The sequence below is a fragment of the Paramormyrops kingsleyae genome, chromosome 10 (assembly GCF_048594095.1).
Source record: "Paramormyrops kingsleyae isolate MSU_618 chromosome 10, PKINGS_0.4, whole genome shotgun sequence".
In the NCBI taxonomy this organism is placed as follows: domain Eukaryota; kingdom Metazoa; phylum Chordata; class Actinopteri; order Osteoglossiformes; family Mormyridae; genus Paramormyrops; species Paramormyrops kingsleyae.
Genome location: NC_132806.1, coordinates 29,125,655 through 29,142,863, shown reverse-complemented (window position 1 = coordinate 29,142,863; position 17,209 = coordinate 29,125,655). Strand labels below are relative to the sequence as shown.

At 40.4% G+C, this 17,209-nt stretch overlaps 3 protein-coding genes across 7 annotated transcripts in view; 2 read left to right on the top strand and 1 right to left on the bottom strand.

Annotated features, from left to right (window-relative positions):
* Positions 1-3,429, bottom strand: part of ppp3cb (protein phosphatase 3, catalytic subunit, beta isozyme) — a 35,920-nt gene extending 32,491 nt beyond the window's left edge. The window contains exon 1 of one of the 3 annotated variants that reach the window (XM_023829469.2): positions 3,111-3,429. In XM_023829469.2, coding sequence (XP_023685237.1) covers positions 3,111-3,165 — 55 coding nt within the window. In that variant the 5' untranslated portion in view covers positions 3,166-3,429. Of the gene's footprint in view, positions 1-2,485; positions 2,598-3,110 lie in introns of those variants that run through there. The other 2 variants (XM_023829467.2, XM_023829468.2) reach the window with 2 other exon arrangements.
* Positions 3,430-5,275: 1,846 nt separating this feature from the next.
* Positions 5,276-10,988, top strand: ube2d2 (ubiquitin-conjugating enzyme E2D 2 (UBC4/5 homolog, yeast)). Of its 3 annotated transcripts, none has more exons than XM_023829411.2 (7): positions 5,276-5,633; positions 7,319-7,382; positions 8,504-8,535; positions 8,617-8,694; positions 8,994-9,099; positions 9,204-9,297; positions 9,696-10,988. In XM_023829411.2, the coding sequence occupies exons 1-7, from the start codon at positions 5,610-5,612 to the stop codon at positions 9,739-9,741; spliced, it is 444 nt and encodes a 147-aa protein (XP_023685179.1). In that variant the 5' UTR covers positions 5,276-5,609; the 3' UTR covers positions 9,742-10,988. The 3 variants fall into 3 exon arrangements, with proteins under 3 accessions (XP_023685179.1, XP_072573756.1, XP_072573757.1); XM_072717655.1 differs by lacking the exon at positions 5,276-5,633 and adding an exon at positions 5,994-6,086; XM_072717656.1 differs by lacking the exon at positions 5,276-5,633 and adding an exon at positions 6,139-6,475.
* Positions 10,989-11,135: 147 nt separating this feature from the next.
* On the top strand, positions 11,136-16,725 carry LOC111852998 (CDGSH iron-sulfur domain-containing protein 1). The gene is made up of 3 exons (XM_023829412.2): positions 11,136-11,573; positions 14,945-15,144; positions 16,169-16,725. Exons 1-3 carry the CDS (start codon positions 11,507-11,509, stop codon positions 16,256-16,258), a joined length of 357 nt encoding a protein of 118 aa, XP_023685180.1. The 5' UTR covers positions 11,136-11,506; the 3' UTR covers positions 16,259-16,725.
* Positions 16,726-17,209: the final 484 nt, after the last annotated feature.

The window sequence follows — 17,209 nt, the reverse complement described above, 5'->3', positions numbered from 1 at the left end:
TCATTCTTAACTCATCACAGTGTCAACTCATCTCATTGTTAACTCATCACAGTGTTAACTCTCCTCATTGTTAACTCATCACAGTGTTAACTCTCCTCATTGTTAACTCATCACAGTGTTAACTCTCCTCATTCTTAACTCATCACAGTGTTAACTCTCCTCATTGTTAACGCATCACAGTGTTAGCTCTCCTCATTGTTAACTCATCACAGTGTCAACTCATCTCATTGTTAACTCATCACAGTGTTAACTCTCCTCATTGTTAACTCATCACAGTGTTAACTCTCTTCATTGTTAACGCATCACAGTGTTAGCTCTCCTCATTCTTAACTCATCACAGTGTCAACTCATCTCATTGTTAACTCATCACAGTGTTAACTCTCCTCATTGTTAACTCATCACAGTGTTAACTCTCTTCATTGTTAACTCATCAGTGTTAACTCTCTTCATTGTTAACGCATCACAGTGTTAGCTCTCCTCATTCTTAACTCATCACAGTGTTAGCTCTCCTCATTGTTAACTCATCACAGTGTTAACTCATCTCATTGTTAACTCATCACAGTGTTAACTCTCCTCATTGTTAACTCATCACAGTGTTAGCTCTCCTCATTGTTAACTCATCACAGTGTTAGCTCTCCTCATTGTTAACTCATCACAGTGCTAACTCTCCTCATTAACTCATCACAGTGTTAGCTCTCCTCATTGTTAACTCATCACAGTGTTAGCTCTCCTCATTGTTAACTCATCACAGTGCTAACTCTCCTCATTGTTAACTCATCACAGTGTTAGCTCTCCTCATTGTTAACTCATCACAGTGTTAGCTCTCCTCATTGTTAACTCATCACAGTGCTAACTCTCCTCATTGTTAACTCATCACAGTGTTAGCTCTCCTCTTTGTTAACTCATCACAGTGCTAACTCTCCTCATTGTTAACTCATCACAGTGCTAACTCTCCTCATTGTTACCACCCTCAAGGCACAAACTGCTTGCCTTGCTCACTGCCCCACTGTGCTCGCACGTCGTGTAAATATACCTGTGCTGTTGCTTTCCCTCTGCATGGTATACAAAGATATACCCAGCACGGTATGATCGCATGAACAGTTGTTGAGTCGCATGTGCTCTCAGAGCCACAGATCTTTTGGAGGCCCTTAACGGCATGTCCTGAAGTGGGGAATCGTGAACCTGGTGCTGGTCTTACAGTTAGATTTGAGCTTTTGGAATACAAATGGTCTTTGGGCGGGAAATCTTCCAAGTTCTGTCGTGGCTTCTTTTACAGCCCAGTCTGCCGGATATGTTTGTCGCTGAAGGTCCTCTGGAGTTTCTCCTATGGAGTTCGCTGTGTCTCTACTCTAACCTGAGCACAATGGATGTCATTTCCAGTCACCACAGCTCAGGCTACTTCATGGTTCTCATTTGCACTGCATACACTGTGTGCAATTCAGCCCTGTGTTTCCTTACCGGTAGCACATACAACACAAAAAACTGCTCTAATTCCAAAGAAACAGCAAATGGTGCCCAGCGTATTCTTATTAATCAATCCATAGTAATTATCCCTATATCAGTAAGCATCATAAATGCGCCAGTGTAAACTGTAAATATTACCATATTTAACATGATCATATTTACATAACTAACAGGTAAGAGGCATTGTTATTGTTTTGGATCTCCTATCCCTTGTCCCTGCAGAGCCAGCGTTATCCTGTGCACACGAGCGCAGACGTAATACAGTCAATAGAAATCATTTTCAATATTAGTGCCGCGCGCGGCCTCAATCTGGTAATGCAATAGACTTTTCATTTTCAAATTACCATTGCATTTTTCAGTAGTGCCATTAAAATGGGTTTTGTTTGAAATTAGCAAGAAACGGAGCTTGTACATTCCTCAGCTGCATTAGTCTTCGATTTTTAATCGCACAGTTGCATCGTTTAGAGAGACATCAAGCTTAAGAGAAGAGGAGGTCATGAGGAGCGACATTTCCAGAGTTGTCCACAACATCTCAGGGAAAAATGCTCAGATTTCATATCGCCTTTATGCTACTGAAGTCCTTACATACCGACGCGGATATAAAAACCGGCATAGTCAGGCACTAATAGACACATATACTTAACCATGATTACTCCTCCCAAAAACAAAAGCACAAAAATGATACCCTTCTGGACAATTGAATCTGTATCTTATCCTGGCTAACAGCGTTTCCCGGCCCGATGTCGATCTATCAGTTATCCTTCATTTGAGTCCCCATCGAAGACGTCGAAACGTATTATGCGCGATCGTCTAATAGTGTATAAAGGGTATGTACCGTGCACGTAGCACATCATTGTTGTTATCTGCAGCGCATAAATTAAACAGCCTTGTGACATCGATTTTTATCTTGGTTGAAGTGTGCGTGCCCGCTGGGGGTTAAATACTACACATATGTCTTTATGCGCATATATAAACACGTCAGCGTGTGGGAAGCGTATCGGATACTCGAAAGTTTACCTACCTTTAAGTCTCCCTTTTGCTGTCATTGTCAGCGGGAAAGATGTGTCTCATCGGAGCGAGATGCTAATTGCATCTCCCTCTTTCTCTCTCTCTCTCTCTCGCTCTCTCTCTCTCGTTCATCCCCCCACCCCAGCCCCATCCCCGCCCCCCCATATCCTGTAAGTCCACACGTATTCACCAAGCGCGCATTCCCGACGACCGTCAAGTCATACCGCATCACGCCTCTCTCGGTGTGGCACCGGGCGCATCCGATTTGCCTACGTGTAGAACCCGTTAGTCCATCGGTGTATGTAACAGAACCAAAACGAAACGTGACGACGAAGAGGTGGCCTGTGCACGGCAATGAACCCAGGATGTGATCCATTTCCGCGCTGGGACCGAATTCGGTGCGACGGCATGCTGTGGTTAGGCTATATCTTAGGAAAAGCAGAAATGACACCAATTAACGCGATTCGTTGCTCTTTCAAAAGAAATAAAACAAACAAGAACTGAACCATGAATGAGGTACAGAAAAAAAAATCTGTACATATATTTAAAAAGAAATGAATTGTATATGATGCCAATTCCCAGCATAAGTCCCGAATTTAAAAATAAATAAATAAAAGAATCAATAAACCTGCACCTACATTTGACCACCCGGTCGGTGGCGTTTATGACCATGTCAGTGTTAGACATCTTCATGGGCAGATGCTGTCCAGAAGCGTGCGGTTTTTATCCCTCTTGATGGAGTGACTGTTTATTCGTGGGTTGTTGTCGCTGGTGCGGGATGCGGTTGGTGCAGTAGCATCACTCGGTGCGTTCTTCCGTGTTTCACCGACTAAACTGGTAAGGTTTACTGCTACCCAAAGAAGGTGGATGCTGGGCTGCTATATTGTACTGGGGTGCCGTGTGGGGGAGGATGGAAAGAGAGGGGTGGGGGTGAGAGAGATGCTACTCGATTCAGGAGATCCTCGCTGCGCTGCAGCACCCTGACTTGGCGAAGGAGGGAACTCCCACGCAATTGCTTCCAGGGACTGCCTGATACCGCCATCAGGTGGAAGCAAAGCCGGGGTTTCCCAAACACACGCGCCATGTTTTCATATTGCATGCTGCGCTGGATTTGCTCCTAGCATGAAGGAATGGGACTTCGAGGCTTTTAATGCAACGGACCGAGCGTCTATATTCTCTACCACACGCTACCCATTTCACAGTATTATATCATTCTACTGGTAACGTGATTAATTGGGAGATTCTAAAAATTGTTTAAAACACATAAATACGTTTCTAACATTTTGATGTGTCTTAATATAACTCACAACCATATTTTAATTATTTACATGTTATTTTTGGGAGTTATTGAATGCATAGCGGTTTTTGAAGAAAGAAATCCTTTTAGAGGTGGTTGACGAAGATTTCCAAATACGGGCTGCCTCATATAGAATGGAAACCGAGGAAAGTTGTGAGTGAACGGAAAAAATACTTGAATAATTTATGCATTCATGGATTATTAGGTGATACGTGCTACATACACGTCATTTTATGTAAGTGTAAGGAAACACCAGAGAAAACACACACACAGCCTCGGAAATCCAATAAGAATAATGACACATGCATCCATATGCAAGTAATTAGTATGCAGTTTAGTCATTTCTGTTTTTAATGGAAAGACCAAAGTAGGTAAAACATGTCGTTTGAGATACATATATGTGACTAGTGACATTTAATTTCGACTTCTCAATTCAATGTCTCTATTATGTGTAATAATTAGAATATATACCATAGCAAAAATCACAATAATCACATTTAGCGGACATGACCTGAAACAGATTGACGAGTATGTCTGTCATGATTTAAAACCATACTGACCAAACTGTATTCTGCTTTATATATGTATGTGTGTGTGTATATGTATATATATATATATACACACACACACACACACACATATATATGACACGTTGTCAAGACATTCCCGAACGATTCCGTTTCTTCATCATCGTCATATACGTTTTTTTTTACATATAACCTTCGTAAATCACCATGAATGACCGCAGAACCCAAAGTAATATGTATATTAAAATGTAGCGTCAATAACACTATACCGTGTACTTTTAATTGAAGTTATCGGGTCAACTTTATATTGTATAACGGTACAGATAAATTACATGTGTTAAACAAACCTACGGTTTTGCTAGAAGAAATATTCTCAATATTAAACACGTGACTCTGAAATGCCTGACGCTAGCCAGTTAAGACCAGTCTGTTTAACTTTTATGGCTCCTACCTAATCCAGAGCATCGCCCGGCTTCTGATTATTCATGACATATATTATTACACTTATTTATACAGATAATAATGAGCTAATTATTTAGGTATCCAAGTTAGATACATTTTCTTTAAGAGATAAACTACCTTTTTAAACTACCACTATCAGTTCCTCATTTACAGCCACAGTCCTCGCGATAACTTTGGGCAGCACTGAACGACGTCATTTTCAATAATATCCCTCCGCTTATTTTTATCTTTAAAACTTCTTCTCCAGTTACATATTTGTGATTATACCAACCCAATAAAAATACAAACATACATATGGTTCATTACATAGCCCTAAAAAAGTGAACACATCCTTAAATCCCAATGTTATAGTAGATCCTATTTTTCGATCTAGATCAGTCTTAGTACTGCACAGCAAGGAAACTATGGTATGACTCAAGCCATTTTGGCTCAAAGGACCCTTTTAAAACACCACAAAATGTTCCGCATCGGAGCACCAAAATGGCGCCGATTGCGCGGGACTGTTAGATGAAAGGGTAGACTCGGAGCGCAGATGTTAGGAAACGGCCTTGTTGAATGCGTCGGCGGATGTGCGGGTCTGCGGAAGGCTTCTATTAGAGTGCTGCTTGGCGGAGTGATGTGGTAGCCGCTGCTGTAGGAGGAAGGACCCCGCTTCTACTCCACTTGTCTTTCAATTTCGCCTTAAAAATTATCTCGCTTGGCCCGTCTCCTCTGGTGGCTAGCGGTGACTTTAGCGAAGGAGAGACTTGCTTGTATCCAGAGGACAGCCATAAGCCGGTGGTGAGGGAAAGTAACCGCCATTTTAATCGAATAAAACACACGTTTCTAGTGACAGCGGCACAAGCACAACAATGGCTCTGAAAAGAATTCACAAGGTAAGGAAGTCATCGTGAGCTATGGTGGGCCTTAGAAAAATGCTACAAGCTCGCCTTAATTTCCACAAAATGGGAGTTCTTCCGCATTATGTGAACACTTCGATGAGGTTACCAGTTAAATGAGGGATTATTTTATAAGCATAGGATTAAAATACATTCAATATAACGTTGAAGACAAGATGACAGTAAAGCAATGCACCGTGTTTTGTGGCCACAGAGCAGCCTGGGCCCTCCACTCTTATTTTAGGGGTTAGCTGGCTAGCTAGGCTTTTGGCAGACATTCCGGTACATCAGTCATACGAGAGCATGTTATCAAGGCTACTTTAGGTTGTTTTCCAGTTCCTGTGAAGGTATTTTGTGTTACTGTCGTGTATTATTAGCATCTGGCTAGTTCTTTGCTAGCTATATTACGAGTAGTTTTTAGCCTCGATGAGACCGTGTGCGTGGCTAACGGTAGAAAAACGGCATGTTCCGTAAAAAGGCGAACTATGTTGGCTCCTGGAGCCTCTAGCAGGGTCCTTTTCGTGGGGGAAAATGGGATCCAAGCGCATTTTCACTGGCGCGGCGTCGTTGTTTCGTTGTTCGCCTAGTGTAGTTCGGGTTCTTCAGGGTGCTAAACGCAGAGATTGGCCTACCGTGAAATTTTCTTGGCGGGGTGTAACAGACACGTACGGTGTGGTGCCGTGTCTTTCCATCACGTTTATCTAACTGCATCTAGCTGTTTAGTCAAGTGTTTATGGTGCAAGTCTAGTCTGTATTTGATTCTTCTCAGAAGGACAGTTTTATCTCAGTAACTTGGTTTCGTGTTTGATCAGCGTTAGCTAATTTGTAAAGACCCACAGGTACCTGTCACTAAGTAGCAGTTTTGCAGTTATTGAAATAACATAAAGCCTGCGTTCACTAAAGTCGGCTAAATTGGCAATGTATGTTGCAGCCACAGTCCACACAGAGTTTTAATGTGTATGAAAGGTGATTTGTGATGTGTTTTTGAAGCGCCCGAGTTGTAACAATGCTTTATTTTTCACAGCTAGCACACACTTATTTTTGTAAAACGAATTCACACAATGCAAGCTACTTCCTCCCGTCCTGTCACGGTGTAGCCCGGCCATGCTGATTTTCCGATACTTGGTGTAATATAATAAGTTAGGGCCTCAGTCTTACTACTTATTAGCTTGTCCTAATTAACATGTTTAATGAGGAGTTTGTGCTAAAGAATGTCTAGGATGGATACAGATGTTAATGCTTATGTGCCTTAAATAGAATGGTACTTAATGGTTTAGACCTTGAGTCTGTTATTATTTTCTTAGTGTCTTATTGTAGAAGCTACCTAACCAAAGCCAGACCAGTAAATTTACAACATTTTCTAAGGCTAAACATGTATCTTTGGGTGGAACTAAAAGGGCTTGCAGTAAAATGGGTCTTTTAAATTGTAGTGTTTGAGGTGAGTCTTGGGCTTTGTGGCACCGGCATCAGTTGAAAGGCCAGCTGATAAATCTCTCTTCAGTAGGGCTTCTGTGACGTTTATATTTATATCTAACCTGAAAATAGGTTTGTCGTCATATATAGGCTACATTGATTTGTTGCAACATATGCAAGTTGTTTGCTGAACAGTGTCAATGCAAAGCTTGAGTGATGTGTTATTGTAAAGTACATTTCCACATAACAGTGATGATGTCTGTCGTTAGGAGTTGAATGACTTGGCACGTGACCCTCCAGCTCAGTGCTCGGCCGGACCGGTTGGTGATGACAGTAAGTATTCATAAGATCCGCTGTCAGTTATTTTAAAGTGTTGGATGCTTCAATAAAAAAAAAAAAATAGCTAATTTTTAAAAAAGAATTTCTTAAAATGTTCATTGAGACTTTCAAAGGATATTTTGCTTTTGGCACTCCTTAGACACTCAGTTTCTTTCCAGGTGGCTGTTACATCACTTGAAGCTGCCCAGTTGTAGACTTGACTTGTAATGTCAGAGAGTTAATGTACATATACTAAGATTATATTTAAAAATGTATGTATGCAGTGGTTAGCCGCATGTTAAAGGCACTTTCACGCAGTATACATGATGGGGATGGCCAGTCCATGCTGGTGGTTTCCTGCAGGCCTGATGGCACGTCACTTGTCACCAAAACCTGATCTGCCTGTTCAAACTTGCTTCAGCACTTTTGACTGCTGGGCCAGTAGGCCTGAGTGAGTCATGGTGCTTCCTGGTTGTTAATTTAATAGACAGGAGCCGCAGTATAGAGGGAGCGGTGGGAGATCTGGATATTGATCCCAGTGAATTAGTGTGTAAGTTTGTTGTGTAAATAATGCTGTATGACATAATCATAATATATCCACTTTGTGATGTTGGGTAACAATATGCCGAGGTATTTTCACTGTTAAAGTAGGTTAGTTGTGAAAACTTCAGGTGGTGTACTGTGACTGCCTCTCTCACAAAAGACCACTGTGCATCACAGAGAAGTGAATTCGTGCCATGTCTTGCTTGCCTTGAACTGTCAACAAAGTGCGAAAAAGAATTTCTGTAATGTGTTCTACTGTAAAAGTGAGTCGCACATTGTTTAATGCTGCGCATCAGACTTCATTTAATATGTAAAAGGGATATTTTGCTGGTGGCAGTTTATTGTGGATTTTGTGGCTCTTGTTTAATCCGGATTTGTAATGTTACTCGTGTCATTTTTTACAAAACATTATGACCAATTTTATTTTTTACTTAAAATTTGTAAAATCAGCCTTCTTGATGTTTACTTCATAAAGATAATTGGAAGTTCATATTGTTTGCTCTTTATAGATGTTCATTTGGGCACTGTTTGTTAATTCATTGAATGAAGTCTGCCTCTAATGAAGTCTGACTGTCAGTGTCTTTTACTTTCAGTGTTTCATTGGCAAGCTACAATAATGGGACCTGTAAGTATGATCCCTTTACTCTTTAAAGTTTTCGGTAGTCGTGTAGCTGTGCGCTGGTGTAACTGTGATCTCATTTGACAGAACGACAGTCCTTACCAAGGCGGCGTGTTCTTCTTGACTATTCACTTCCCCACAGATTACCCCTTCAAACCGCCAAAGGTGATGTCTTTTTCCTTTCCATCTTTAGAATCATTTGGAAATTGCCCTGCTTTATCTCTCTTGATGTAGCTGTAGCATTATCAAGGTCCTATGTTACTGGAGTGTGTTGGTGATACATTTTGGTGCTGATTTTAGACATTGGTTTACTTGCCCATGCAGCACCATAAGATACTAAATGACAAGTGATACAGAAATTAGAAGTCTTAAGTTCTTTTGCCCTCACTGCTACATTCAGAAATGCGTGTTTGCAGTATTGTTTTCTGTAATAACATTCAGCAACCTGCTCTTTGCACCTTCAGGTTGCATTTACCACAAGAATCTACCACCCAAACATCAACAGTAATGGCAGCATCTGCCTTGACATCCTGAGATCACAGTGGTCCCCAGCACTTACCATTTCTAAAGGTATGATGGCATTTGACACATTTTGGAGGGTAATGCGAATGTACCCAGAGCACGACGCAGCAATGTTTTTCAGTTGATTGATACATATATATATTTTTTTTTAGTTCTCTTGTCCATCTGCTCGCTGCTATGTGATCCAAATCCAGATGACCCATTAGTGCCTGAGATCGCCCGCATCTACAAGACAGATAGGGAAAAGTAAGTACATTGCTATTTATCCGGAGTAGCTTTACAGAGCGGAATTCCAGCCTTTGCAACACACACACACACACACACACATATGCACATGCCCACAGATTTGTACACTACATGCAGTTTAGGAACACCGGTCAGCCTAACTGCATGTCTTCAGACTGTGGGAGGAATTTCCCATGTGACACGTGGAAAAACATGCAAACACAGCAGTAGTATTTGAACCCTAACCTCTGGAAGTGAGGCAGCAGTGTCACCTGCTGTGTCACCTGCTGCATTGCCGTGTCGTCCATGCAGTGTGCGACTTTCAGGAAAATTGTCACGAATGCTGCACTTTTGATTTGATCTTTAGCTGCTGTATTGTGTGAGCGTGCTGACTAGACATTCCCCCTCTCTATTTTCAGGTACAACAGAATAGCTCGGGAATGGACGCAAAAATATGCGATGTAGTTTCAGCGCAAGATCATGGAGAAACACCTCTGCGTCTACAGCTAGGGGGCGCTCTGAGCGAAAATGAAAAATAGAAAAAATCTCGTTGGTTTCCATTGGAGTGCTTTCTTTGAGCCACATCTTCCTTAACTTGCACCTCTTTCCCTAACCCTACCCAGCTGCCATGTTGTATATATTTCAAACTGCAATCCACAGTCCACCTATTTTCCCTGTCCTGCCACTGTCTTTGTCACTGGATCAGTCCACTTTTGGAGCTGTCCGATGTTTATGATTCTAAAAGCATTCCTTGCCATTTTAAGAACTGGGATATCCAAGATTGAGGGATTTTACTTTTTTCCCCTTTGTGCTTCCAACAGTAATGAGTTGGGGGCTTTTTTTTTTGGTATAAATCTCTAAGGAATTCTTTTAAATTCAAATGAAGCTAAAATGGAAATGTAAAGCCTTTTGGTTCTTGTATGTTCAGCTGGAAAATTCTAAAGGATTTCTCCCCTCCCCCCCCCCACCCCCAACAATTATCACCAAGACCTTCATCATTCCATATTCATTACTGTTTGGAGGTTTTGGACTGGTTGGTTAAAACCCTCCCATAACCAATCTAGATTGCATTCGGATTTTTTTATTTTATTTTTTTGGATCTAGAAGCTAATAGCTCCTGTCAGACTCGTGCTTTCTTGGGTTGTAGTGCGAGGAAATAAAATCCTGACAGACGACTTCTGTATATTTAAATACCTGGAAGCTCATTGAGCTCGTGTGTTGATTAAACTGTGTAATAAAATAATTACTAAAGTCTGAACTTTGAATTTAAGCATGACTGAAGTAATTGAAAATGTGGGCTTCTGTCGACAAAATCAGTTTTTTTTTTGTAATAAATGAAACCATGTTTAGCATTTTTCCACATTCTGTGCAGAATTAAGTATTTTAAGGTGATTGTCATAGTTGAATTCACAGTAAATATGTCAATGATTTGTGGAACTGTTGCAAAGTAAATTCCTATAAAAATGTTGCAAAGCATGTGGAAACAGTATGTTATGAGCAATGTAGAGAATGTTGATGGGGGGGGGGGAGTGGCCCTCTGTGTTCTAAGTGAAGGTAGTACCACATAATCAATTGTATACATTATAAATAATTGATAACATGGCAAATGTTAAGCGACATGCCTCATAACTGGAAATTATTACTGTTTCAGTTGCAGTTATAATGTATGAACACAGCCCTGTAAACTGAATAAAAATAGGATGTATAAACTGCTTCTTAGGTTACTTAGTTGTAATACTTAATATCATTGTGTTGGTGGACTAATTTTAAACGTATAACACTTGAATAATGCTGGTTTAGTGGAAGGTAATATAAGCAGGGTTGGAAGATCTTGTCTTAAACTTAAGTATTTTTATGCAGTTTACCCATTCGAAATGTCGAGTAATTCACCGTGAAAGTGGGGCTACTTTAAATTAAAGCACATTAACCCACTTCGGATTCGTCATTGTTGGTATATGCATTTGACATCCTTAACTGGTAAAAACATCGGGTATTTTAGAGAGAGGATTTGACAAGCTGACCTTCTCGCTCTGTGTTCACTACTGGTACAGGATAAGTGTTAGACAAGTAGTGAAGTCAGGCAATGATTCATTTTCTCTTGCGATTGGCTGCCGCCTCCGTGACGTAGCGTAACCCGGAAGCACGCATGATCCGTCCAAAGGTCCGGGGCTGCCCGTGACCTTGTGCATAAGCGGACAGCCGACATTACTGCCAGCGGCGAAGACTTGCGATGTCGGCATCAACATTTCTGCCGCTATCCAAGCCGGATATAAGAAATGGATTCACCTTTTGCAAAGGTTTTTTGTCTTCCTCAGAATATAACTGTAGCCGTCAAAAGAAATGTAACCGTATTTTGTAACAAGTGTTTGTTTTCGCTAACATGCATAATAATCGAAATTTTCCATTGCAATCTAGTGGTCATCTATAGGGCAGTCTGGTTAGATGGCTTGCCTACTATTCAAGTATTTGAAACCTAAATCGCGACAATAGTAAAATAAGATAAATTAGATATCCGGAAACAGTTACCACGTAATTTAGTGAAACTGATTGGCAGCTGTGGTAATGCACCTTAAATCTCATGCGATAATACCTTGACTTGAATGTATGTACAGAAATTCTGAACTAAATTACGTGTTTTCAAGCTCCAGTGGACCATGTGACAATGGTAGCCACACCCACACGACTTTGCCTACTGTCACAACTTCATGTAGGCCTACTTATTTTAGCAGGTGCTTAACTGTTTTTAAAGCGATCAAGTCAGGGTGTCCAGGTCAGGGTAGCGCGGAGGCTTGAAGCCATTCCCAGGCAGAAAAACACACAAGGCAGACGTATGTACTGCACGGGATGCCAGTCCATTGTATGCCACAGACACGTATGCTTACACACTACGCTGCAGAAGTTATACATTTTTTATCACTGTTATTATTGTTAATTTGGAAATATTGTAGTCGTCAGTAAGAGCCAATGTACCAGGTCCCTACAATGTATTTTTCTTCATTGATATTCCATAAGTTTAAAGGTAAATTGGTAACATTTTACTTGAGCGGACACAAATAATGTAGTGTTATGCTATTACTTATGTAATTAACCACAAATTAAGTGCTAATTACAAATTGGTCTCATGTTTGTTCATTATTAATGAATTGTCACACGTTATGTAATTATGTAAACTTTTATGAACTACCGAAGGAATCACTGAAGGAACAATTAATGAATCTTATGTTACTGATCTTATGTTTGTTCCTCATTAATGAATTGTGACAGAACATTTATCTCAAGCAGTTACTATATATGTTACTGTATCTCAATTCTGTGAACCTTTGTGAACTACTAAGGAACTACTGAAGGAACAAGTAACGAATAAGGAAGTGAAATACTGATCTCATGTTTGTTCATCATTAATAAATTATGACACCTTTCATCTTTAGACTATATTTGTTCATGATTTGTTCATGATTTTTACTTCAGTAGTAACTGAGTTATTGCTAAGTATTTGTGTCCCCCCAAGTGAAGTCTTACCGGTAAATTACCAAGTGTCAAGTGCTCATTTTCGTGTCCAAAATACATTCTGTGCCACAAAAAGCATTATTTAATGAAGAAATCAAGTAATGTCTTGCTGCATTCCATCCACAAAAGCACTCCGCCTTCTGGTCATTGCAAGGTATTACCCCCCTCCCCCCACCGGCGCTCCTCTATTACGTACCTCTCCTGATTCAGCCAAAGACATAAAGAATTTTGTGATTCAGCAAAAGACAAAATGCATTTCCTGATGCCTTTCGTGACTTGGCAAAAGTCGAAATGCATTTTGCGATTCTTGTCCACAAAATGCATTTTGTCCACAAAAAAAGTACTGATATCAATTTTGTGCACAAAATGAAACATTTTTTTTTTATTTCTGTGCATGATAGAAAGTGAAGTAAAATTAAAGAATGTGCACAGAATTGATATCAGCACTTTGCATTTCATGGACATAAGAAAGTCATTTTGTGGACAAAATTTATTCTGTGGAATCGTGAAATGCATTTCGTGTTTTGCCGAGTCATGAAAGGTGCCACGAAATGCATTTTGACTTTTGCTGAGTGATGAAAGGCACCACAAAATGCATTTAATCTTTTGCTGAGTCACGAAAGGCACCACGAACCATAGCAGCTAGGTAATAAAACAAGAGGTAGAGATATCACTGCATAGTCATTTGTTCCGTATGTAATATTGATAAGAATATGCTATTAACAGTAAAGGTATACATTAAATTCAAATAAATTTGTTACAAACGTATCTAAAATGTTGAAGCTTCTTGCCTTTAAGGAAAGAACTATTTTCATCTCATTGAACGAAAGTGAAAAATAAATGCATAGCATAGCATTATGAAGTTATACTGCTTTATGAATAAATACATTTCTAAATATGTAACCTTTTATATTGTGTAGTGCCAGAGCATGCTGGGAAAATGTAAATAGCCTTTGTTTGTGTAGTTGTAGATACTTGTGTTCCCGATTGTCATATGTGCCCTTGCCTGTGTCACGCGTGAACCACGTCTGATATTCGCAGTCCGATCCTTTATTGTGTAAACTACCCACCATGTGTGTGCCTTACCGACTGCATCAGACCTTCGTGTGTTTCTCTATTGTCTGTGGTTCGGCGGTGGATTGGGTCATGTGCTTGTCTTTAAAAGGGTTCAATTAAATCTTCACCGGTGTGATGCCTCAGTCTGCTAGTCATTACATTGTATTACTATATATATATGTGTGTGTGTTTAGGGCGAGTTGTCTAAAACGTTATTTTTAGCGATGATATTCCGATGACATGCATTTACCGACGGAATTTCATTTTGAACCATAAAGTTAAGTGCCCATCTGGAGTGTGAAATAGCGCTAGAGGAATCCGAGTTTGTGTCTTTCTTGGCGCGATCCTTCGGTGCCTCTCATCTGTACTCTATAGGACTACGGCTTCTGCTTCCTGTTATCGGATGTACAGCGATCTGATTTAGGGATCTTTTGATATTAATACGTGTAGGTTAGTTGCAGAATAAGTTCATTTTGATAAACAGTAACGAATGCATGGTGAAAAATAAGAAGTCATTGACGAAATAATGACTGTATTGCTTGCGATTCCCAGATACTCTGGTTTTCTAAGATATGTTGTAAGTTGAAGTAGCTCTGAATTGCCTATAGCGTGTGATTCTATGAGCCCTGGATCTTATCCTGGATATACCTCTGCCTTGTGCTGTCTGAGAACTGCTCCAGACTCTCCACAAAGTCGCGTTAGATAAGTAGGTGGAAGAAGGGTGGATAAAGTGATTACTGTGTGTGTGTGTGTGTGTGTGTGTGTGTCCTGATATACCACCCACAATCAAAAAAGTACTAATGCAAAAACTCTTGCATTTTGTCTGGTTACTTACGATTATGGTTGGGGCTGGGTAGGGGTTAAGGTTGTCATAGTTAGCATTAACATTTCTCTCATAGAAATGAAAGAGCAGTCCACACAAAGACATGATTACCAGTGTGTGTGTACAGGAATGTCTCTGTTTTTGTTAGAATGATATTGAGGTTCGTATACTATTAGAGTTTTAAGTTGGTCATTAGTACTATACAGTTAAAAAATGTTACATGCAATGCTTAGCAAATAACGAGAGCTGAGATTCTGACTGGGGCGTGTTTTTGTATTTCAGAGCACCTGACCACCATTCTGCCACTATTGGCCACTGCTGCTGGAACTTACCTCATCTGCAGGTACGTCGGTAAGAGGAGCTGCAAGAAGAGCAGGGTCAACCGGGAGGTGAACAAGGACAGCCCCAAAGTGGTGCACAGCATCGACATGGAGGACATCGGCTCCAAGGCCGTCTACTGCCGATGTTGGAGGTCCAGAAAGGTGTGTCACATGTGACTTGCACCTCTCATGGAAGAGCCACTGTCAACAAAGGCAGCCAAACGGGTTACAGAACAATGTAACAATACGGTGTTTAAAAGGAGACTCCTGTGGTATATGGCATGGTTTGCTGTTTTTAACACAGTTGTTTTAAATTCCTATTTTAAATAAGAATAACAATGTTGTCACATATTTCACCCTCATGTGTCACGTTTTATAACAAGCCACATGAGATGGGCTCTAGTCCCCCTGTTATCTGACTAAGATAAACAGTTAGAGGGTGGATGGATGGATGGATGGATGGATGTCTTTTTTCTTCTCACCTTCCACATGTTTTTTTCATTACTTGTGTAATATACTTTGCCCTTTGTTTTTTTTGCATTTAAAATGAAAGCTTTAAGGAATTACTAGTGAATTACTAGTGATTTGGTGTAAAACATTTGAAAATTAAAGTAAAACAGGTTTATATTTCGCTTGACAGAAAGATATTTTAATTTTTACTTTAGCTACATTGAGCCTTCAGTTATTTTGAAGTCTGAAGGGATTGTTTGTTAAATAATTTGACTGTAGATCAGCATTTTGTGCCATTATTAAAAGTGGTACATTTCAGAGTATAGCCATTATTGTTATTTGTTGCATAGTTGCAGTTTGGGGTGAATTTGCCGTGAAAGTGTGGCATTTCTATTTGCAACAGATTATATTAAAACTGACATTTGGCCCACACCTATGATGGAACACCACTGGATTTAAAAACAATCTACACATTTGGGAATGATGAATGAATATTATAGGAGACCTAGGTTGTATAAAATGTGTAGTAACTCAGTTATTTTCTTCACTTTCTTTTGTAGAGGTAACTTCCTGTTCTTCGCTCCTGTAGTTCAACTAATAGAGCATTGTGCTAACGAAGCAAAGGTTGTGGGTTCAAATCCCAGGGAGCACACATAAATTGTAACTCTACTCTCTGCTGTACTCTTTTGAATTGTGTGCCCACAGGTAACCTTAGTCCCCCCCTGTCTTTCCATAGTTCCCTTATTGCGACGGTGCACACACCAAGCACAACGAAGAGACTGGTGACAACGTGGGTCCCCTCATCATCAAAAAGAGGGACGCCTGATGACCAGCGGACCACTGGCTGGCCCTGTGCCTCTGCATGTCCACATGGTGGCGCTGCCCCTTGTGCTGCGCTGCTCTGTGTATACACCGGGCTTCTCTGGGCTCTCGTCTTCCCGCCGTACTCCGCTACCACACACGTCTGGATCCCCGTAAACATTTTAATGGTGAATGTAAAGATACAGGAAAGACTCAGGTTTAAAAGTAATTTCAGAAGCGAATGTTAGCATGACTATCAGAGCCAGTACAATCCAATCTCAGTCTGTTTTGTGAATTTCCCTACAGTGGTCAGACAGAAACGCCCCCCCCCCCCCCCACCCCGCAGTAAGAACATGCAGCTCTATTCCCAAGGGAAGCGTTTGTCTTATGTGTACATCAATTCCATCCACTGTGATTTCATTATGATGTATAATTATAATTCCCTATTTCAGCAAATGATCTATTTTGAATAAACTCTGTTGGGAAGAGACAGTTTTCTGTGATGGGAATGTTTGGACACACAGTGTAAAGACCTGAAAGGGCAGTACCAGATACTGCTAATGGTCACAGCGGACCCATATTTCGTGTCCACTGTGACCTGAATTATGGGTCACAAGCTTAATTGACTGCTGATGGATCCGCCAGTCATGTTTGCACGGAACCACTGGTCTAATGTGTGTTATCTACGGAAAATATATATATATATATATATATGCTAGCACTTAATCTCTCTGCTATGGTGTTACTTTGCTGTTTTATATGATAAACTTTCATTCTTCCAAGCTAATTGTAGAATCTGATTAAATAGATAGTTTTCTTTAAGGGTTTTTATTTGTAGAGCTATGGCCAACAGCAGTATATAGTTAAGTCGGAGGCTGCAGTTCCGTAAGTTTTTTTATTTTTATTTTTAAGGTATCTATACTGCTGTCCCATACGCGTTATGTTTCACATGGGAGTACAAACCCTTTGAAATGCG